General features: G+C 49.3%; 5 protein-coding genes across 6 annotated transcripts; 2 read left to right on the forward strand and 3 right to left on the reverse strand.

Annotated features, from left to right (window-relative positions):
* Nucleotides 1-210: 210 nt before the first annotated feature.
* LOC102718698 (L-type lectin-domain containing receptor kinase IX.1-like) lies at nucleotides 211-2,511 on the forward strand. Its single transcript, XM_006664116.2, has 2 exons — nucleotides 211-1,634; nucleotides 1,745-2,511. The coding sequence occupies exons 1-2, from the start codon at nucleotides 256-258 to the stop codon at nucleotides 2,472-2,474; spliced, it is 2,109 nt and encodes a 702-aa protein (XP_006664179.1). The 5' UTR covers nucleotides 211-255; the 3' UTR covers nucleotides 2,475-2,511.
* Nucleotides 2,512-4,530: 2,019 nt separating this feature from the next.
* On the forward strand, nucleotides 4,531-6,805 carry LOC102711035 (L-type lectin-domain containing receptor kinase IX.1-like). The gene is made up of 2 exons (XM_040529340.1): nucleotides 4,531-5,984; nucleotides 6,072-6,805. Exons 1-2 carry the CDS (start codon nucleotides 4,537-4,539, stop codon nucleotides 6,775-6,777), a joined length of 2,154 nt encoding a protein of 717 aa, XP_040385274.1. The 5' UTR covers nucleotides 4,531-4,536; the 3' UTR covers nucleotides 6,778-6,805.
* A 3-nt stretch (nucleotides 6,806-6,808) lies between these two features.
* LOC102718974 (thiosulfate/3-mercaptopyruvate sulfurtransferase 2-like) lies at nucleotides 6,809-11,766 on the reverse strand. Of its 2 annotated transcripts, none has more exons than XM_040529341.1 (12): nucleotides 11,487-11,766; nucleotides 11,186-11,398; nucleotides 10,609-10,668; nucleotides 10,342-10,404; nucleotides 9,374-9,498; nucleotides 9,023-9,185; nucleotides 8,804-8,863; nucleotides 8,641-8,699; nucleotides 8,001-8,082; nucleotides 7,744-7,807; nucleotides 7,262-7,329; nucleotides 6,809-7,178 (listed from the first exon to the last, which is right to left on the reverse strand). In XM_040529341.1, exons 1-12 carry the CDS (start codon nucleotides 11,643-11,645, stop codon nucleotides 7,080-7,082), a joined length of 1,215 nt encoding a protein of 404 aa, XP_040385275.1. In that variant the 5' UTR covers nucleotides 11,646-11,766; the 3' UTR covers nucleotides 6,809-7,079. The 2 variants fall into 2 exon arrangements, with proteins under 2 accessions (XP_040385275.1, XP_006664180.2); XM_006664117.3 differs by having other exon boundaries at nucleotides 11,541-11,765.
* Nucleotides 11,767-13,758: 1,992 nt separating this feature from the next.
* LOC102711313 (L-type lectin-domain containing receptor kinase IX.1-like) lies at nucleotides 13,759-17,402 on the reverse strand. Its single transcript, XM_040529887.1, has 2 exons — nucleotides 16,574-17,402; nucleotides 13,759-15,026 (listed from the first exon to the last, which is right to left on the reverse strand). Exons 1-2 carry the CDS (start codon nucleotides 17,400-17,402, stop codon nucleotides 13,759-13,761), a joined length of 2,097 nt encoding a protein of 698 aa, XP_040385821.1.
* A 2,566-nt stretch (nucleotides 17,403-19,968) lies between these two features.
* LOC121056069 (L-type lectin-domain containing receptor kinase IX.1-like) lies at nucleotides 19,969-22,110 on the reverse strand. The gene has a single exon (XM_040529888.1). The coding sequence runs from the start codon at nucleotides 22,108-22,110 to the stop codon at nucleotides 19,969-19,971; it is 2,142 nt and encodes a 713-aa protein (XP_040385822.1).
* Nucleotides 22,111-22,375: the final 265 nt, after the last annotated feature.

Consider the following 22,375-nt stretch of genomic DNA (forward strand, 5'->3'; position numbering starts at 1 on the left):
GAAGCAGACAAGGATGGCAAGGTACATCATCTAGATGACTTTTGATTTGGTCACTAACATGACCTAATTGAACATGATAGTTTTCTAAATAAATTTTACTTGCAAGTCCAACTAGATAGCCTTAATTGTCATCCAGTACTATGAATCTTAACTTTGTTTAATCAAATTTATCACTTGAAAGCTTGTGCCTAATACCTTCATTATCTAGCAATCAACTTTAGCATCTTCATAGTCCTAGCAACGGCTTCACCGGCCATGGCTTCTCGCTATCTCGTCGTGGTCGTCGTCGCCGCCGTCTTCGTCTCGCTCTGCGACGCAGCAGTCGGTCAGGACAAGAAGGTTGTGCTTCCGTTCGCGCCGTCCTGCTCGACCACCAGCAACTACACCGGCGACAGCCAGTACAAGAAGAACCTTGACCAGCTCTTCTCCACCCTCACCGGCGGCGCCATCGCCGGCGGCTGGTTCAACACCACCTCGGTCGGGAACGGCGCCGACCAGGTGTTCGGCCTCCTCATGTGCTACGCCGACCGCAACGCGACGCAGTGCCAGGAATGCCTCGCCGGAGCGGCCGCCGGGATCTTGCAGAAGTGCCCCGGAAGCCGGTGGGCGAACGCCAACTGCGACGCCTGCCTCCTCCGCTACTCCGACGCGTCCTTCTTCTCCGCCGCCGACGTCACCTACGGCGCCGACGTGAACATATCCTTCTACGTGTTCACCTCCCGCTACGTCGAGAACATGGCCAGCATGGACGGCACGCGGCGGGCGCTGACGAGCAAGCTCGCGGAGAGGGCCGGCGACACCAAGCTCCGGCTGCACAACGACAGCGTGCCGTACGTCGACTCGTGTCTCGGCACGTCGCGGCTGTACGGGATGGCGCAGTGCACGAGGGACCTGGCGGCGAGCGAGTGCCGGAGGTGCCTGTCTGCGTACGTCGGCGAACTCACCGGCATCTTCCCCAACAACAGCGGCGGCGCCATTAAGGGGTACAGCTGCTACCTCAGGTACCAGCTTTGGCCGATCGACATCACACTGCCGCCGCCATCACCACTGCCTCCGTCTTCTCCGGCTCCGGCACCGCCTTCACCTCCTCCTCCTCCTCCTCCCACGGTGTCGACAGTACTCGTGGCCGGACTGACCGTCGGCGCCGTCTCGCTGCTGGCGGTTCTTGGTTTCTCAGCATGCCTCCTCTTGCGCCGGCGGCGGAAGCTCGCCGGCCGGACGAGGGAGAAGGAGATGGACGAAGGTGACTACTTCGACGATGTCGCGGACGACTTCGAGAACGGGACCGGACCAAAGCGGTTTCGCTACCGCGAGCTCGCCATCGCCACGGACAACTTCTCCGACGAGCACAAGCTCGGGGAAGGCGGGTTCGGGTCAGTGTACAGAGGATTCCTCAAGGAGATGAACCAACACGTCGCCATTAAACGGGTCTCCAAGAGGTCGAAGCAGGGGAGGAAGGAGTACGCGTCGGAGGTGCGGATCATCAGCCGGCTCCGCCACCGGAACCTAGTGCAGCTCATCGGCTGGTGCCACGGCGGCGGCGAGCTGCTCCTCGTCTACGAGCTCATGCCCAACGCCAGCCTCGACACCCACCTCTACAACACCAAGGCCGACGTGCTCCCATGGCCGCTCAGGTACGTACAAGCAGGCATCTCTCACCAGCACTCTCCAAGAAGCTTCGAGCTCTAGCTAGCCGGCCAGCCATGGCGGCGTTTGACGGCGAGTGCGTTCCACTGATCCGCAGGCACGAGGTCGTGCTCGGGATCGGGTCGGCGCTGCTGTACCTGCACGAGGAGTGGGAGCAGTGCGTGGTGCACCGCGACATCAAGCCCAGCAACATCATGCTCGACGCCGCCTTCAACGCCAAGCTCGGCGACTTCGGCCTCGCGAGGCTCGTCGACCACGGCCGGGGCTCCCACACCACGGTGCTCGCCGGCACGATGGGGTACATGGACCCGGAGTGCATGGTCACCGGCAGGGCCAACGCCGAGTCCGACGTGTACAGCTTCGGCGTCGTCCTCCTCGAGATCGCCTGCGGCCGGCCGCCAATCATCGCGCAGCACCACCAGCCGTCCGAGGTAGACGACGACAGGATCCACATTGCTCACTGGGTCTGGGGCTTGTACGGCAAGGGGGCGCTTCTCGACGGCGCCGACCAGCGGCTCACCGGCGAGCTCGACGCCACGGAGATGGAGCGCGTCATGGTGGTGGGGCTCTGGTGCGCGCACCCTGACCGGAGCCTGCGGCCGACGATCAGACAGGCCGTCGGCGTGCTGAGGGGTGAGGCGCCGCCGCCGAGCCTCCCGGCGAGGATGCCGGTGGCGACGTTCCTGCCGCCGGCTGATGCTTTCAACTATACGTCATCTTATGACGTGTCAGGGAACAGCAGCAGCAGCTCGGGCACTAGTACTACTCGGTCGTCTCCGTCGACGCCGTCGTCCATGGCGACCGAGACATCTTCCTTGCTGAAATGACATCTGAGCGATGATGCTTTTCGTTCTATCAGATTAAGGCTATGTTTAGTTAGCCAAAAATTTTGGGTTTGGTTGTCACGTCGGATATACTGACACACATTTGAAGTATCAAACATAGTTTAATAACAAAACAATTATAAATTCTGTTAGAAATATCCGGGACAAACTTATTAAGCCTAATTAATCTATCATTAGCAAATGTCTACCATAGCATCATATTATTAAGTTATGATGTAATTAGGCTTAAAAGATTCGTCTCGCAATTTACACGTAATCTATGTAATTGATTTTTTTGCCTATATTTTATACTACATGCACGTATCTAAACATTCGATGTGACAACATAATTTTTTTATCCAGGAACTTAAACATGGCCTAACTGCGTAAATGGATTAGTAATTGCATGTTGGTTTGTAGTGCTGAACACGTTTTATTTTGACACTTTGTGTTCAACACGTGTGGGGAACGTTGAAATTAAGAGTTTGGTTAACGATTGCCTCTGCTGGTAGAATCATACTACAAATATTATCATTGGTAAAAAAATCTCAATCAATAAGTTAAAAAGCTCTACTATCGAAATTAAAAAAAAACTCTAATACCAGCAGTTGATATAGATGGCTAGATAGGCCATCTGACCCGGCCCAGCCTAGCCACTATCGGGCCTATGCCGAAATCCATCAAGCCGGCACAGCACGACCTACGCGTTGGGCTGAGCCTAGCCCACCCATGGGATGCACCAACGAGCCAGGCATGACCCAATAAAACTTAGGTCATGTCAAACCGACCCGAAGGCAAGATGGTCCATCGTGTTTTTTCACTAAATAAGTCTAATTTTCATCACTCATATTTTTAGGTCATGTCTTATATGGCTAAAATAATTCTATGTTCCTCTCTTTTTCTGTCTTATATGTAGAATAAGTCTATTGTACATATCTCTCCCTTTGGCTACGACTTATATGGCTAAATTAAATCTATTTTTAGTCCTTAACTATTTTTCTTCACTGCTCATTGAAACAGGCCATGCTGGGCCAAGGCATCAGCCTAGGCATATGCTGTCAGGTCAGGCCGGCACGGGCTTAACACCAATCGTGTCGTGCCGTGTAGGCCAAATGGTAGATCATTATATAGAGAAAATAGACAATCTAAATTAGTTTCAATGATTTTATCATGTCCCGAAGATACTAAAAGTTTCGATGATTCCATTAAGGCTCGAAAGATGCAGTACTGATATTAATCTGTTTATCCCTCAAGGGGAACAAAAAGGAAATAGTTTCTTAGCTCGATCAACTGGAATCATTCTTAACACAAGTCAAATTTCCCAAAGGTATCCTTTCTAAAATCATTACCAAATCTTTTACAAGTATGACCACCTGATTTATTACTCGACAGGAACATTGGAACAAAAAATTCAACAACAATCAACTTACTCTGTCCATCAGAATCTAATCTTACATTGAAATAGGATTGGCGTTTCTATCTCCCAGCATACTATTTCTGTGATACCAAACTGACAGGCCATGTTCAGCTCACAGCCTTTCACACAACGATATGAATAATAAAAAAAATTGTCGTTTCGAAAAAAACAATATTCTATTGCCAGTAGTTCATATAATAGTATAAATAGATCTATATACATTGGATTAAAAAAAATAAACAGCACAGATTATTTCTACTACAGAGAGCACTGTAAAACATCTATTTGAATTTATAGTGATGCATTGGTTTGCAAGACAAAAATAGGCAGGGCAAGTTTGGACACTCTAGTAGGATCTAATTAAAAATGAGAGTTTCTCAGCAATTCTACCAGCAAGTCTCCAACAAGATAGACTTAACTGCCATCCAGCTTTCTGAAACCTTTTTTATTTTACATAAGAAACATATGCTTACTCTGAATTATCAAAGAGCCTCCCCTATTAGATATTGGATACTCCTATGTGTCGGAAGTGATCACTTAGAGCCTCAGATGTCTCCATCACTTTATTAACTTGTGATCAAAGAATTTAAATTTAAGTGTATTGCATGTGCACTCACTGATATAATCAGTGAAGTATTTCAACAAAAAATGAATTCAAATTCAACACTACTTCATCAGCTAGCAAAGAAGATCAGCAACTTTCATAGGACAGTAGCAATGGCGATGTACGCCGGAAGTGACTATATCGTCGTCATCGTCGCCGTCGTCGGCTCGCTGTGCGCGGCGGCGGCGGCCGGCCAGGGCGACAAGGTGGTGGTGGTGCTTCCGGTTGCGAAGGCCTGCTCGACCACCGGCAACTACACCGGCGACAGCCAGTACAAGAAGAACCTCGGGCAGCTCCTCTCCACGCTCTCCACCGCCGCCGCCACCGGCGGCTGGTTCAACGCCACCTCGGTCGGGGACGGCGCCGACCAGGTGTTCGGCCTCCTCATGTGCTACGCCGACCACAACGCGGCGCAGTGCGAGGAGTGCCTCGCCGGAGCGCCCGCCGGGATCACGCAGGCGTGCCCGGGGAGCCGGACGGTGCGCGCCAACTACGACGCCTGTCTCCTCCGCTACTCCAACGAGACCTTCTCCGAGCTCACCTATGGCGCCGACGCCCGGGTCGCCCTGTACGAGCCCGCCGCCACCTACGTCGAGAACATGACCACCATGGACTCCGCGCGGTGGCAGCTGATGTGGAAGCTCGCCTGGAGGGCCGGCGACACCGCGCTGCGGCTGAGCAGCGGCAGCCGGGAGTACGCCGACCGGCGGCTCGGCTCGTCGGCGATATACGGGCTGGCTCAGTGCACGAGGGACCTGGCGGCGAGCGAGTGCAGCACCTGCCTCAGCCGCTTCGTCGCCAAGCTCACCCGGATCTTCCCCAACAACAGCGGCGGCGCCATTAAGGGGCCCAGCTGCTACGTCAGGTACAACCTCTGGCCGTTCGACATCACGATGCCGCCGCCACCGCTGCCGTCTCCGGCGCCGCCTGCTCCTCCTCCCGCTGTGTCGACAGGGCTCGTCGCCGGCCTGTCCGTCGGCGCCGTCTCGTTCTTGGTGGTCCTCGGTTTCTCAGTCCGCCTCCTCTTGCGCCGGCGCCGGAAGCTCGCCGGCTGGATGAGTGAGGAGCACGAGATGGACATGGACGAGGGAGACTTCTTCGACGAGGAGGCGGCGGCCATGGAAGACGACTTCGAGAAGGGGACCGGACCGAAGCGATTCCGCTTCGGCGAGCTCGCCATCGCCACGGACAACTTCTCCGACGAGCACAAGCTCGGGGAAGGCGGGTTCGGGTCGGTGTACAGAGGATTCCTCGAGGAGATGAACCAACACGTCGCCATTAAACGGGTCTCCAAGAGGTCGAAGCAGGGGAGGAAGGAGTACGCGTCGGAGGTGCGGATCATCAGCCGGCTCCGCCACCGCAACCTGGTGCAGCTCATCGGCTGGTGCCACGGCGGCGGCGAGCTGCTCCTCGTCTACGAGCTCATGCCCAACGCCAGCCTCGACCGGCATCTCTACAACGCCAACGGCGACGTGCTCTCATGGCCACTCAGGTACAAGCTTGCTAGCTACCATCGCTCCCTGAAAGCTTCGAGTTTTAGCCATGGCGCGTGACGGACAAATACTCCATTAATTTGTAGGCACGAGATCGTGCTTGGGACCTGCTCGGCGCTGCTGTACCTGCACGAGGAGTGGGAGCAGTGCGTGGTGCACCGCGACGTCAAGCCCAGCAACATCATGCTCGACGCCGCCTTCCACGCCAAGCTCGGCGACTTCGGCCTCGCGAGGCTCGTCGACCACGGCCGGGGCTCCCACACCACGGTGCTCGCCGGCACGATGGGGTACATGGACCCGGAGTGCATGGTCACCGGCGGCGCCAGCGCCGAGTCCGACGTCTACAGCCTCGGCGTCGTCCTCCTCGAGATCGCCTGCGGCCGGCGGCCGGTGGTGGCGCCGCCGCCGCCGGACGGGGGGGACGACGACGGCGTGGTCGTCCACATTGCCCAGTGGGTCTGGGGCCTGTACGGCGAGGGGAGGGTCCTCGACGCCGCCGACCGGCGGCTCGGCGGCGAGTTCGACGGCGGAGAGATGGAGCGCGTCATGGTGGTGGGGCTCTGGTGCGCGCACCCCGACCGGAGCCTGCGGCCGGCGATCAGGCAGGCCGCCGGCGTGCTGAGGGGCGAGGCGCCGCCGCCGAGCCTCCCGGCGAGGATGCCGGTGGCGACGTTCCTGCCGCCGGGCGATGATTCCGGCTACAATACGTCCTCGGTTGTGACGGGTAGCAGCGGCAGCACAGGCACAACTCTGTCGTCCAGAATGGCCGACACACCTTCCTCGCTGATATGACACTTTGTATCAGATTAACTGCAGAAATGGATTTATATCGATAAATTTCAGTGGAGAATTATGCTACGTTTTTTTTTACTGCAGTCGGCTGTTCATTTTTGACTGGTGATGAACATGAGTTACAGAACACCACAACACAACGGCATAAAGAGACACTTTCAGCATATTGTTCTCATTTATTAATGTCCCACCATATAAAAGGGACTTCAGAAAGGTAGATTAACAGCTCATAATAATTCACATGTATAGCTGACCTCTTCAATTTCCTTCGCTTTCTTCCTTCCATAGAAGACTAGCTGGTACTAAGCAGCAGTGGCAACTGGAGTGTCAGGATGGGCTCCCCATTCAGTCCATGATGCATCATATACAGGAACATCGGTTTTGCCGAGGCGGTGGAGGCCCTAAGAAGAAAGCTTAGGTTATGCGACGTGCTGTAACAATTGAAAAAGGAATCGTGCGAGCTCTATGTTCCATGTAGTCTTACCAGAGCTAATATACACGCTGTCACACCAGTACCGCATGAGGTCACGAGGGGTTGATCAAGTGATATACCTGCTTGAAAATCACAATAGAGTAGTGATTAATTACCAAGAATGCCATAGTTGTTACCATAATCTTTATATTTCATACTTACTACCACAGATATATATAAAATACCAACGAGAAAAGATGTTCGTAACAAGCACTACCAAAAGCCATATCTTGTCATTACAATCATATAAGCAAGGTGGTTATCACTGGCATTAGTTAATTACTGAACTCAACCATCAATTTGTACAAAAATATAAATAAGAGGTCACATTGACGTTTGAAAAGACCCAGAAGGCTAGAACATTAGGTTTGTTGTTAAAATATAGGCATGCTTTCAGAACGGGGAGTAGGATTGAAACCAAGATATTTGCAACATGGCTAAACAGGGCATTGTCAGCAGACAGAAGGAACTTTTATGTGGATAAAAAATATTACCTTCTTGTTCAAACCGTTTACGGAGCTCTTCTGGAGGTAGCAGCTTTTGTGAACTGTCAAGCAACTGCAGAAAAACAACTAAGACTCGGCAAAAATACTTGGAATGGATCAAGATTAAAAACAGAAAGTACTATGAAAAATTAATTAATACCATCAAATGCAACCATAGACAATCAAAGAATAACAGGGTAAAATTAATTGTAAAATTTCTGTTCAAAAGAGGAGTACAAGCTGCTTGTGTAATTGCATATCTCAACCTGAGGGAAAGGAACACATTTGCTCCCAGGCACATGTCCACTTCTTATTCCTTTGCGTGGCTCTGGAACTGCACCATCAAATCTGAAGAGAAACTTCATGTTAGTATTAAAGACCAATGACTGACATCACACAAGATATAGTTCAATGAAGTGTTCGCATTTTTATGACGTAATGTAGCAGAACTACTGCAATTATTGAAATGGAAAAGGAAAAGGAGTTCAAAAGATGAAATTCAATAACAGTAAATGCCTACTAGGTTGGTGACAAGGTAATCATGATTGAACTAGAAAAACAAAATAAAAGGGCAAAAACTAAACAGCACAATTGTTGGCAAAGAAACTTATTGACAGATGCTAGTGATACTATGGACATTATCCAAATCGATGTACCTACTAGGCCTAGGGAAGAACATGGTCTGGCCACAAGGTTTGCTGTCATGTAGAATTTAGTTCATTACTTTGAACAATGAATGGTTCCTGGATTTTTTTTTTCTTTTGTCTCCAAACTAGCAAATTGGGACTGCCAATTTTAAAATACACCATAACCCAATAGAGCCGCAAGCATAAAGGTAATGGCTTCATATACACCATAATGTATGGTATATGATCTGTCTTTCCAGAATTACAATAGTAGATATACCTAGGCTTTCCTCGAGCGTCTATAAGCTGATGTGTCTTGGCATCAATGTTCTCTTTAACCTGACAAAAAAATCATGTATTAGTTGTATCAAACATGAAGAATGCATTCCATAAACGGTGAAGAAAATGTATGGGCCAGACTTTCAGGCCTGAGCACCTCTTACCTGATCAAGATTCCAAATAAGATGAGGTTGCAACTTTGCTCCGAATGTGGAGGGACCAACCTACAAGATAAATAAACTTGTGAATAACTTACGGTCAAGTTAAGCACCCTTTCCAGTAGCTACTAGCATGAGTACCACACAACTCAGAGGTTGACAAATACATACAGGAGTAAGGTTCAAATGCTAGAACAAACAAAAAGGAGGTTTAATGCCACTTACCAACTGCCCCTGATAAACTTTCTCAATTGCTTCACGAGCAGCACTGGCTTTTAATATGGCATCACTAGAGGCACTTGATTCAACATCATACCCAGAAGCACGCCATTGGGGCAAACCACCATCCAACACCCAAACTTTATCATGTCCAAAAACACGAAACATCCTGATATCAAGGAAGCAGGCATCACATAGGAAATTTAATTCAATTATCAAAAGTAACAACAAAGGAACATATTTCAAACACTAGTAAGGAGGGCTTATGATCATTTAATAAGTGAAAAAATTGTCTGATTTTTCTGTCTGGCTTATTCTCTTGATGTTTTCACTTAGTTTTGCAAAGAAGAAACTTACCACCAAACACGAGCAGCACTAAATAGTCCCTTTCCATCATAAACTACTATCCCATCTTTGTTGTAGATTCCAAGCGAAGATACAGCAGCAGAAAATGCCTTTTCAGAAGGCAGCATGTGCGGCAACTGAATCAAAGGAGAATACATTCAATGAAACATAAGCATGGAGAATAACATTTAATCAGCTCAACAACAACCAACATAAAGAAATCACATCCTGCAGTCATAAGAGCATAACGTTGAATCGTTAATCACCTTAACAAGAACAGAATATATCCACCTCAATTCAATAAAAGGCATCTCTAAGGAGGAAAAAAACATGTTAACTCCCCATGTTACTTTTTATGGACTATAAGTCTATACTAGACACAGGCAAGGATAAAGGCAAAGAACATTTAAGTGCCAGTGTACCACTGCACCAACTAGTACAATATGAAGTTTCATGTGCAACTGAAAAAATTCAAACTTGAGCAACTTAGTACTTCGTCCCACATAAAGACTTAAACTTTTGTACATGAATCTGGACATAATGTATGTCCAAATTCATGTATAAAAGTGAACTTTTTTGGGGATGGAGATAGTAACACTTTTTTACACCAATAAGGGGAATGCGACGGGGACCACTAGATCACGACACACGCAAAAGGAGCCTATCAGTCTGAAACTCTGAATTAACTGTGCTATGATCTGTTGGACTGTTTAACTGTGCCAGTTTCAACCTTTTACTTTCTGGTGCTGGCTAAAGCTATTGTTGTTGATCTGTATGAGTGGCCCTTAAGATGTCTGCCTCTATAAATGTTAGTTATCATTATGGATTGATGTTTGCTTCGCCTGCCTATTGCATAGCACAAACCAATATTATGGCCATTCACAATCTACTATCGAGAGAAAAGTAGGATATTGTGCCATACAAAGAACACATGATTAGCTAGTAGCAATTGAAAAAATAAGCTAGTGAGTTGAACTTACGCTGGATGTTCTGTCAGATATTCCATCAACATCAAAGAATAGAGCACCAGGAATATGAGCCACCTGGAAACAATATTGAAGCACATCTGAAGGCATCAGAACATCTGCTACTATAGTTTCAAACGAACTGATGTATACAGGAAAATTAAGGTGACAAGGAACCAGTAATTATTAGAGCACAAAAACAATAAGATACAACCAATGGCATCACAGCAGGTGGTAAGAATTCCCAAATTGCAAAACCTCAGCATGGTGCGTAATCACTACCTGGTACTCCTGAAGAGGATTCCGTTGTTCAGCAGGCATATACCAAGAGGCATCAAGTACCTTGACAAAAATAAGTGGATGGCTTGATGAGATATAGTATACTATAGGAAGAGAGTTTTTTTTTTTTTTAGTTTTTAACCCAGCCAAAAAAAAAGAGAGAGAGTTTTAACAAGAAAAAACCTATACAGTGAATACAGTTGTAGTATTACTATACTAGAGTCCTTTATCATACTAAAACTGTATCATAAGGCCAACGACAAAGAACATTAATGCAAATGCAGCATCTGTTGTAAAAGCCGAAGCAGTCAACGGAAAGCCAATGCCTTACCGAAAGTAATGTACTCTGCAGAATTAATCTACATAGCTAACATAACAAACTCATGCCTTTCCTCAACCATCAATCTAGGTAGCTAACATAAAAACTCATCAACCAGTCGCTGATTTACACAGCTATGAACACTAATCAAACTGCCTGCGCGGTAGAACGCCAGTAACTAGCAATTTTCTCTACAGTTTATGCAGCAATTCACACAGGTGAAGTGAAGATCGCCACAGTCCCATCACCGAGCAACGCTACCTTCACATCTGGGTCCCTGAGGTTGGCGTGCAGCCACTCGGCCGACACCACGGGCTCCGTCCTCGGCAGCGCGCTGGCGGCCTCCGACACGGCCGACGACGAGGTCGCGTTGCAGCGCGCCGCGATCCCGAACGACCCGACTCCCCCCAGCGCCGCCGGAACCGACGCCCCGCACCCGAACTCGGCGGCGCGCGCCCATCCGACCCTCCCACCCTGCACACGCACACAGAAAAATCACAAACCACCGTCAGGCCGGAGAGATCGAGGCGAGCAGCGGGAGCGGCGGCGCCGGAAGTACGACCGCGAGGAGGGAGGCGGTGGTGGAGATGATGATGAGTAGAGGAAGGAGGGTTTCCTTGAGGAGGAGGGAGCAGGAGGAGGAGGACGGCGACAGTATGTGGCGCGAGCCGGCGCCGCGGAGGCAGGCGGCGGCGGCCCGGGAGAGGAGGGAGGACGCCATGGGATGGGGGTAGGACAGGGTAGGGTTCTGGGGCGGGTTCTAGAAGGTTCTAGAAGGGGTTGGTGGCGGAAGCGAGGGAAGGGGAAGAGGTAGATGGGTTGGTGTTGGCGTTTTGGGTGCTCGCGGAGTGGATTTGATGCTGACGTGGCGGGTGCGAATTAATCCGGAGGGAAAGGAAACCAACCGGTTTCGCTGGAATCCGCGGCGCCTACAGGAAGAGAGGGTTGGTCCAGGAGACCGGGAGATGGATTGGATGCATACGATGCAGCCTTTTTTATTAAAAAAAAACGCAGAAACTTACAATATTATCCTAAAAAATCAGTAAGATTTCTGTTAAATTTCTCTGAAAATTACAAAGTTTGTCTGATGTTTAGGCAAGTAGGATGAGTTACAGTCTTATAGAACCCTTATTAAGATCGAGCTGAGCGGTGTATTTTTAAGTTGCGATAACACGTGGTGTTATAAGTTTTGCCGAATAAATTGTTGCTTTTTTCACATTGATTTATTAAGCTTAAAACATGTTTTATTAAAATATAGTAGGGAATTAACAGCACGTAATATGAGATGCGGTAGTAACGATCAAAGCAATTTGTAGGAGTGCAAACTCGGCGGAGCGTGTTGTGCACGTTGGCTTATGAGTTTTGTAATTTTTAAGAGCAAAATTTAATCAGTAGCAGGTTCATGCTCAACGAGCAAAATTTACTTGGTTTCGAATAAAAAACGGTTTGGTAGCTACTTAAAATATCAAAACTTTAACCAGAACCAGCAATTAAAAATTTATTCCACGAGGTTAAACAATAAGCATGGCATCCGTGATGGACTAAGGGATAATAATAGGACAATCAAGATGCTGTCTTAGCCTGTTGGAATCACCTGCAGTCAATTCCTACTTTGAGACCCCTAAACTGAAAACGGATGTAGATTCATACGAAGAACTATAAATATATTCTACCTCCGTCCCATAATGACCTTATTTTTCGTTTTTCCGTTATAAAGGTTGTTTATTCGTTTTATTTGAAAAATTTATACAAAACTTAAAAAAATTAGTCACGCATAAAGTATTATTCATGTTTTATCATCTAGTAATAATAAAAATATTAATAAAAAAATTTTAAATAAGACGAATGGTCAAATGTTGGACACGAAAAAACGAAAAATAAGATTATTATGGGACGGAGACAGTATACATCAACACAGATGGTTGTACTTAAGTAGCCATCAATCATCATGCCTGACGTCTGATTTTCTGAATGACAAGAATGCTGAACAATTGTTTGGTCAGTGGGGAACTTCAGGATCGACTGGAGGTAACAAATTTGCAATGTGTTTCCTGCAGCTGAAAGCTCATAGGGCTATGTGACTGACTGTCACTGATGAGTCCTTGGGCCGGCACCAATGGAATCAGCCTGAAAACAGAACAGTTAACAGTCATCACAGTTATTGTCTTTTCTTTCCTCTGTAAAAATCTGAACTTTTTTCACAGACTTCTTGCTCGCTTTAATGGAAAATCAAAAAGTAGCTAACCTCTGATGTTTCTAAGGGAAAAACGATCGAATTTTGGCATCGAACAACATACCGACTCTGTATCTCTGATATATCAAGGATCAAGCAGAACTAGCTAGCTAGATCGACAGCTGATTACTTAATCAAGCAGGCCTAAGCACGGTTTATTGACCCTTCCAGGGGGACATAAGTCAACGCTTCCGTTGCTCCCTGTACGCAGATGTTCAGCTCTATTTTTTTCGTTTTGGATTATGCTTATAACTAAAAAATTAAAATTTGAAACTTAATTTTAGAGTAGATTTTAGATTTTTTTATCATAGTTTATTTTTTATATTGATTTTTTTCTCTACACAATCACCCCGATGAGATTTACTTCAATCTGATGATGGTCGTTTATCTGACCTAAGCATGGTGTTTTTTTGTTTTTAGATGAAAGATTTTATTTTTATTTTTTAAATACATTATAACACACATAGAATCTTGTTTCAATCAATTAAAAATATTTCAATAAGACTTAATTTTGCTATTTTCAATAACAATAACACGTTGCAATGTACAATTATTTAGCAAGTTAAAATATAACGGATGGCGCCGATTTGATCTGTTTCCATCAACCTGAACAAGCTAAGCTGGACGTAGCTGACGCTGATCCGGCGGCCATGGAGACTGTAGCGCCTGCAGAGCCGTCGCTTCGCCCAACCGCCGGCACCGTGGCAACGGGCGGGCCGTAAGTCGCCACCGGCATCTTCGCCGGGAGGCTCGGCAGCGGCGCCTCGAACCGCAGCACGCCGACGGCCTGCCTGACGGACGGCCTCATGGCGCGTTCGGGGTGCGTGCACCAGAGCCCGACGACCAGCACGCGCTCCATCTCCGCGCCGTCGAACTTGCCGTTCAGCCGCGCGTCGGCGGCGTCGAGGATGCGCGCCGCCCTGCCGCCGTGCTTGTCCCAGACCCACTGCACGAGGTGGATCGCGTCGTCGCCACCGTCCGTGACCACCGCCGGACGCCGGCCGGAGGCGACCTCGAGGAGGACGACGCCAAAGCTGTACACGTCGGACTCGACGCTGGCCCTCCCGGCGAGGAAGCACTCCGCGTCGATGTACCCCATCGTGCCGGCGATGCCCGTGGTGTGCGAGCGCCGGCCCTCGTCGACGAGCCTGGCGAGGCCGAAGTCGCCGAGCCTGGCGTTGAACGACGCGTCCAGCATCACGTTGCTCGGCTTGATGTCGCGGTGGACGACGCGCTGCTCCGCCTCGTGGTGCAGGTACAGCAGCGCGGCGCCGACGCCGAGCACGACGTCGTACCTGGCCGGCCATGGCAGGACGTTCTCCGGATCACTGTAGATGTGGGCGTCGAGGCTACCGTTGGGCATCAGCTCGTACGCGAGGAGGAGCTCGCCGTCGCCGTCGTGGCACCAGCCGACGAGCGGCGCGAGGTTGCGGTGGCGGAGCCGGCTGATGATCCTCACCTCGGCGGCGAACTCCTTCCACCCCTGCCGGGACGTCTCGGACACCCTCTTCACGGCCACGTCGCGGTTCACGCCGCCGTCGCTCAGGATCCCGCGGTACACGGAGCCGAAGCCGCCGCTCCCAAGCCTCCTGTCGGCAGCGAAGTTCGCCGTGGCCGCGGGGAGCTCACTGTACTGGAACCGCCGGGGTCCGGCAGCCTCTAGCTCGAGCTCGTCTTCGACGCGTTTCCCGCGGAACAACCTTTCATCTTTGGGTAGTTGTTTCGCCGCCGGCTTGACACTCCGCCGCCTTTGCCTTTGCCGGCGGCGCGAGCGCCACCAAACCGAGAGAGCGAGGGAGAGCAAGAAAGCCACTGAACCGGCTGTGGCGACGGCTATCACCGTTACTTTCCGCTGCCGGCCTTCTGCAGCTGTAGAAGAAGAAACTGGAGTACATTTGGGAAATTTTTCCCATCGCTTGTTTAAATATCCAATCATTTTTCTATATAATCTACATGATTATAATTTTTTAAAAAAAATTGATGAGATGGATTAATATGTGATAGATATATTTCTATAAACAATTAAACATGCAAATTAAAATTCGACTTCTACATGTTTTCAGATTATATTTTATAGCTTATAAAGATGAATTTGAGCTTAAATATCTGTGAAGTCATATGTGTTATATAGTCAAAAGTGTCATTATTTATGGGAAGACATATATCATGTTTCACAAAACAGTTTCTTTTAATCCGACGTACTTTTTATACAACTCCCTTTAAGATCTATGATGCCACGATACTCAACATTATCTCTTCTCATCCATCGGAGATATCACCGTCACTGTCTACTTAACCACTCGTTTACTTTGCTCTCACCGTCATCATCGGCTCACCACCGACTCCTCGACCCCACAGCTTAAAGGTCGCCACGCCACGCGGCCGCTTGTTCCTTTGTACACCGCTAGACCTATGTTTCCCACAACCATCCCTATAAACCCTGGGACTCATTGTCCTTTCCCCTACACTGTTATCATCCCTTCCATGACCTGACCTAAAAACTTAAACTTTAACTTCACTATCATTCTTTACAATCATATGAAAATCATATGAAATGAAGAAGTAGTTGTCGGATCTAGAGTAGGAGGTGAAATCACCAACTCATGAAGCAAATCGTAAAGTTAGAATTCTTCAATAAACCCCCTCCCCAAATTCTGTCAAATTTTAAACCTTAAATTTGAAGTTTTTTCAATGAAGTTTATTTTCCAGTCTTAACTTTTAGATCAATAAAAATATACACATAAAAGTTTCATTTACAAATTATTTTCTGTTTCTGTCGTTTGGCTTTTTTTCAAAGAAAACCCAAAAATCACCGCCTTGTCACTTATAGCCAGATTTGTGTTCTTTTTTCCGGCGGTGTGTGTTGGATATCTCAACATTCCCCTAAATTTTAAATTTTTTTCCGGCCTTGTTTGGTTCTCAAAAAATTTACCTCAAAAATATCATATCGAATCTTTGGACACCTAAAAAGAGCCTTTAACATAGATGAAACGAAAAACTAATTGCACAGTTATGTGAGAAATCGTTAGACAAATCTTTTGAGCATAATTAGTCCATAGTTAGCCATAAGTGCTACAGTACCTACATGTGCTAATGACAAATTAATTAGGCTTAAAAGATTCGTCTCGCGGTTTCTAGGCCAGCTGTGAAATTCGTTTTTTCATTTGTATCTAAAAACACTTTCCAACGTCCGATCAAATGTCTAATTTGACATTCAAAAATTTTTATTTTTCCAACTAAACATCATTTTTTTTATCTAAACATCCCCTTATTCACGCAATGCAAGTTGGGCGACTGTGCGTCGCGGTGTGTCCGTGTGTGCAACTTGATGTCTCAATGTTGACCCTTTTTGTATTAAACAAATTCTTTTTTGCAGGAGATAATAAATTAAAGGAGTATTAATATTTGGGATTTACCAGGATAACACCCGTCGCCGGCCATCCCGTCTTTACACGAGCACCGGTGGGCCGAAGTTCCGCCTGGGGTCTGCACGTCGAAGCACGTCGCGTCCGCCGCGCACCGCCCGGCTTCGCCGACGCCGCCGCCATCGGTATGATTGCTGCAGCTCCCGGTGACCCACCACCCCATCTCCGCCGCCGCGAACTCCAGCGAGAACACCCCGTCCCGCGCCTCCGAGTACACCGACGTCAGCAGGTTGCCGCACCTGGCCTCCTCGGCCTTCTTCCACCTCACGAACAGGCCTTCCCCCCGCTGCGTCGCCGTCGGATCCGGCGAGAGCGACGCGATGCACGTCAGGGAGGAGGACGACGTGGTTCCATTGCCGCCGCCGCCGCCACAATTCGTCGTGCGGAGCATGGCCTCGACGGGGACGTCGCAGCTGGCGTTCGTGGCGCTCCGGCAGCCGCGGAGGAACAGGCCGGAGCGCGACGAGACGCCGTAGTTGGCGCCCGTGAGCCACCGCCTCGCGTCGGAGACGGTGCGCGCGCACGACGGCGGGAGGGAGACGGCAAAGGTGGAGGCGGTCGAGTTGAACGAGCCGTCGACGACGGTGTACGAGCCATTCGTCGTGTCGGCGTTGCTGCCGTGGAGGAGGAGCGCCGCCGTGGCGTTGCCGTCGACGTTGCTACAGGACAGGATGATGGGGCAGCTGCCGGAGAAGCCGAAAGGGTAAGGGACGACCAAGCCGCCGCCGCCGCACCGTCGGCTACACCCCACGACGGCGACGGCGGAGTCTTCATGGGCGAGAAGCGAGAAGAAGAGGAGGAGCAAGACGAGGCGCTGCATCTCTACTGTGTAGCTTTGACGCGAGCAGACTCACCGGTGCAAGTCACTCCATATATATATAAGTATTAGTCCCGTCCCAAAACTGAATTTAAACTATATTCTAAAATAATTGTCACGGTATAAAACTTATATAATTATCATTTATTTAATCTATTACTAAATTTATTTTTAACTATCAGCTACTTTTAAGTATTTGCACAAAATTTTTGAATAAAACAGGTGGTGAAATGGGTGTCAAAAGTAAGTTACGTAACCTATTAATATACGGAGGGGTATTATTTGTTTCATAAATAATTTATTATTCAAAATTTTCCCATTTATATCCTAACTATTCACTCACTCCTAACCAAATAATAGTTAATAAAGAGTATTATATTTATTCTTCTCAAAGTTTAATATATGCTAAATAACTTATAAAGAAGATTCGTACTTACTCCGTCCCTAAATATTTGACGCCGTTGACTTTTTAATGCACGTTTGACCATTTGTTTTATTAAAAAAATTACATAATTACTAATTATTTTTATATCATTTTATTTATTGTTAAGTATACTTTTATGCATATATCTAACTTTACATATTTTAAAAATTTTTGAATAAAACGAATGGTCAAACGTGTATAAAAAAATCAACGACGTTAGATATTTAGGGATGGAGGGAGTACTATGGGAAGAAGGGAGTATATAACATGCTTCACAACTGGCTTTGTGTTTGTTCTCGTCTCTGATTTTTCTCAATTCTCTCTGCATGGATGACGAAACCTAGCTATCCGGAAGCAATTTTTAGCACACAGGGTAATTACAACCGTTGTTTGTATGACATCTAAATAGTCATAAAAAATTATGAAAAAAATTAACAAGATAGTTTAATATGAGTTATACCACTCTACCAACATGCAAGTTTAAATTCAACTTCTACAAGTTGTAGCAAAAATAACAAAAACAATTATGAATATACGTATACTTAGTTTTAGTTTTGTTTGTTTTTTTTTGCTACAACTTGTTGAAGTTGAATTTAAACTTATATGTTTGTGGAGTGATATAAATCATATTAATCTATCTTGTCAAATTTTTTTCATATTTTTATGACTATTTAGATGGCATACAAGCACACGGGTGTACTACACCCGTGTGCTAAAAACTGTTTCTCCTAGCTATCCGTCCCGTTCATCAATCAGTCACCTGCTTCAACTGACATTGTTCTACATTGAGACACTTGAAATATGTTAACGACGGACGAGAATTTTTTACACGCCAGTACAATAGCATTCATTATATGTAGGGTTAATTTGATTCATGCCAGTGCAAATTCTTCGTATTAAAAAAATATCATTACTATTCACGATATCGATTATGTGCCACTGCAATTTTATAAAATTGAGGTCATGCCATCATCGTGACTTTTTCCGTCACGTTCTCCGTTCTCCGTTCTCCTTTCTTTTTCTTCTTCTCATCTAGTTCTTCCTCTCCGTCAGCGGGCGGCACAGTAAGGTGTGGGCGGCGTTGGCCATGGGGCAAGCAGGCGGCACCTCTCCACTGCCTGGTCGTCCTCTGTGCTCTGGTGAATGTGTTGTTGTTTGCCGTGCATCCCCTTCCTACTTGCTTCTTCTTGCTGCTTGCTGCTTGCTTCTTGCTGCTTGCTGCTGTTCCGCAAGTTTAGGATGCGGCAGCAGTGGGTGGACCGGGTGCCGACGAACAGACCAGCTCCCACGGCCCCTCAACGATGTGCGACATGCCCGCCGTGCGCAAGAACTCCATCACCCACACGTGCACGCGCTCGGCGATGGGATCTTCAACACCGCCGACGAGTCGTGGTCATTCTAGCAGCGGTAGACGCACGCGCTACTGTCAGACATGAAGTTCCGCACCGCTGTCATGGCGAGCACCACGCGGAAGCTCGGTAGCGCTTCTCGGCCTGCACCCTCTGGTGTTGTGCGACGCCCATCCATAGCTTCCGTGCCCACCTCAACGACGGCGACGACCGGAGAGAGAGTGAGGAGAGGAGAGGGGGAGGACGAAGGAAGAAGATGGAATTGACATGTGGGTCCCATGTATAGGGGTATTTTGGTCTATATGAAGATGAAAAATGTGATGGTAATGACATGGATCTAATTTTTTAAAATTATAGTGGTACCTAGCCGATATCGCGAATAGTAATGGTATTTTTCTAAAATCACAAATTTGCAGTGGCATGGATCAAATTAACCCTTATATGTATGCGACCTAAATAGTTATAAACATATTAAAAAGTTTCTAGCATTGATTAGGATGATTTAAATTATGTATATAGAAACATGAAAGCTAAAACTGCAGCCATTTTTTTTAATTTATTCAGATGTACTTTAATGTTCAATTAGCAAAGACTGCAGCCATTTTTTTAGAGATTTACTCCGGTCCAACAAAAAGTACCTCGAGGTACCAAATTATTTCTCACTATTGGATCTAGCCGAATAGGATGTGCGTTGTTAGATCCAACGATCAGAAACGATTCGGTACCGCGAGATACCGGCACCTCGAGATACTTTTTGTTGGAACTTAAAATTGTTTTTTTGGTATGAATCGTATCATCAAGTTTCGATCGAGATGGTGGAACACGTCCTGCTATAGTCGTCGCCGCCACCGCCGCCGCCGCCGCCGCTGCTGCCGTCTGCAGAATCAGCTGCCGCCCGTGGTGTCGTGTAGGTCGCGACGGGGATCCTCGCCGGCAGAGCCGGCACCGGCGCCTGGAACCGTAGGGCGCTGACGGCCTGCCTCATCGACGGCCGCAGCGCGCGGTCGGGGTGCGCGCACCAGAGCCCGACGCCCAGCACGCGCTCCATCTCCGCGCCGTCGAACTCGCCATCCAGCCGCGCGTCCGCTGCCTCGAGGATCGCGCCTCCGCCGTGCCTCTCCCAGACCCACTGGGCCAGGTGGACGACGCCGCCGCCGTCGCCGTTGGTGGGCACGGCTGGCCGCCTGCCGCACGCGACCTCGAGCAGCAGGACGCCGAAGCTGTACACGTCGGACTCGACGCTCGCCGTGAAGTTGGACACGCACCCTGGGTCCATGTAACCCAGCGTGCCGGCGGCGCCGGTGGTTCGCGACCGGCGGCCGTCGCCGACGAGCCTGGCGAGCCCGAAGTCGCCGAGCTTGGCCTCGAACGAGGCGTCCAGCATCACGTTGCTGGGCTTGATGTCGCGGTGGAGAACGCACTGCTCGGTCGTCTCCTCGTGCAGGTACAGCAGCGCCGCGGCGACGCCGAGCACGACCTCGTACCTGGCCGGCCATGGCATGACGTTCTCCACACTGTAGATGTGATCGTCCAGGCTGCCGTTGGGCATGAGCTCGTATGTGAGGAGGAGCTCGTCGCCGTGGTCGTGGCACCACCCGATGAGCTGCACGAGGTTGCGGTGGCGGAGCCGGCTGATGACGGTGACCTCGGAGACGAACTCTTTCCAGCCCTGACGAGAGCTCTTGGACACCTTCTTCACCGCGACGGGAAGGTCGCTCTCGCTCATGGTGGTCAAGACCCCCCGGTACACGGACCCGAAGGCTCCTTCTCCGAGCTTGTTGCCCTCGGCAAAGTCGTCCGTGGCGGCGGCGAGCTCGCCGTAGGAAAACCGTCGCGGCCCGGTGCCTTGCTCGAGCTCCTCCTCTAGATTTCTCCCGCGGAAGTGGGTCGCCTCATTCAGTGGCTGTTCTAGCTCGGATCTTTTCGCGGTCGCCGCCGTCCGCCGCCGGTACAGAAGGTACCAAGCTGAGAGACTCAGGCAGAGGAGGACGAACACGCCACCGGCAGACGCACCGATGACGGCAGCTACTAGCCGGCTCTGGCGCTTCCTTCTCCTGGACGAGAGAACCTGATCTTGTAGAGCTCGCTCTCGCTGAAAATCTCTCCTCGTCGTCTCCGATGGCAACTCCATCCACGGCACCTCGTAGCTGACGATGTCGTACTCGAGGATGCAGCTGTAGCCCTTAATGGCGCCGCGGCTGTTGTTGGGGAACAGCCGCGGCAGCCGTGCAGCGTAGCCGGAGAGGCAGCGCGTGCACTCGCTCGCCGGCAGGTCCCTCCTGCACTGCACGGCCCCGTACATACTTCGACCGTACATGGACGGAGAGCCACCGTACCGAGTATCGTTGCTCGCCAGCCGAAGCGGCGAGTTGGCGGCGGTGACGGACAACGACGCGATCAGCTCCGACCTCGTGCGGTTCATGGCGGCCGCGTCGACCACGTAGGGCGGATCGTACGGTGCAAACCCCTGGGTGGACGTGGACCTCCATCCTACGTCGTGGCGCACGTTGAACGACGCGGCGGTGAGGTCGCCGGCGACGGAGAAGAAGGAGACGTCCGAGTAGAGGACGACGCACTCGTCGAATACCGCGCGCGCCGTCCGGCTTCCCGGGCACAGCTGCATGATCCCCGCGGGAGCCCTGGCGAGGCACTTCCGGCACGGGCCGGCGTCCAGGGTGAGTTCACCGTAGCACATGACGAGGCCAAAGACCTCGTCGGGCGCGGCGCCGACCGTGCCGTTGTAGAAACCGTGGTTATGGGCGGCCGCCGTGGGTATGGCGGCGAGGAGCTCATCGAGATTCTTGTGGTACTGGCTGCCGGCGCTGTAGTTGCCGGCGCACGACATCTTCAACGGCCGCCCGTCGCCAACAACAGCTACAACCACGGTGGCGCAGAGCGAGACGACGACCGCGATGAGAACGAGAAACCGTGCAGCCATGGCCGGCCGGTAGGTACTGACTGACGCCATCCCCCCCCCCCCCCGCCAACCTCTCTCTCTCAATATATAAAACATTTTTTACTATTGATCAAACACTATAAATTTTTTTTTTCCTATCAAACACGTGCGCAATGCATGCAGGGTTGAGAGAGGGACGTTTATAAAATTTTTGACTTACATGCTTGCCTTCAAATTATCATCTACTATAAGTGACCGAATTTGATTGATGAAATTAAAAATTTTCAAACATTTAATCAATAGACGG

Source organism: Oryza brachyantha, chromosome 12, assembly GCF_000231095.2.
Source record: "Oryza brachyantha chromosome 12, ObraRS2, whole genome shotgun sequence".
Classification (NCBI taxonomy): Eukaryota; Viridiplantae; Streptophyta; class Magnoliopsida; order Poales; family Poaceae; genus Oryza; species Oryza brachyantha.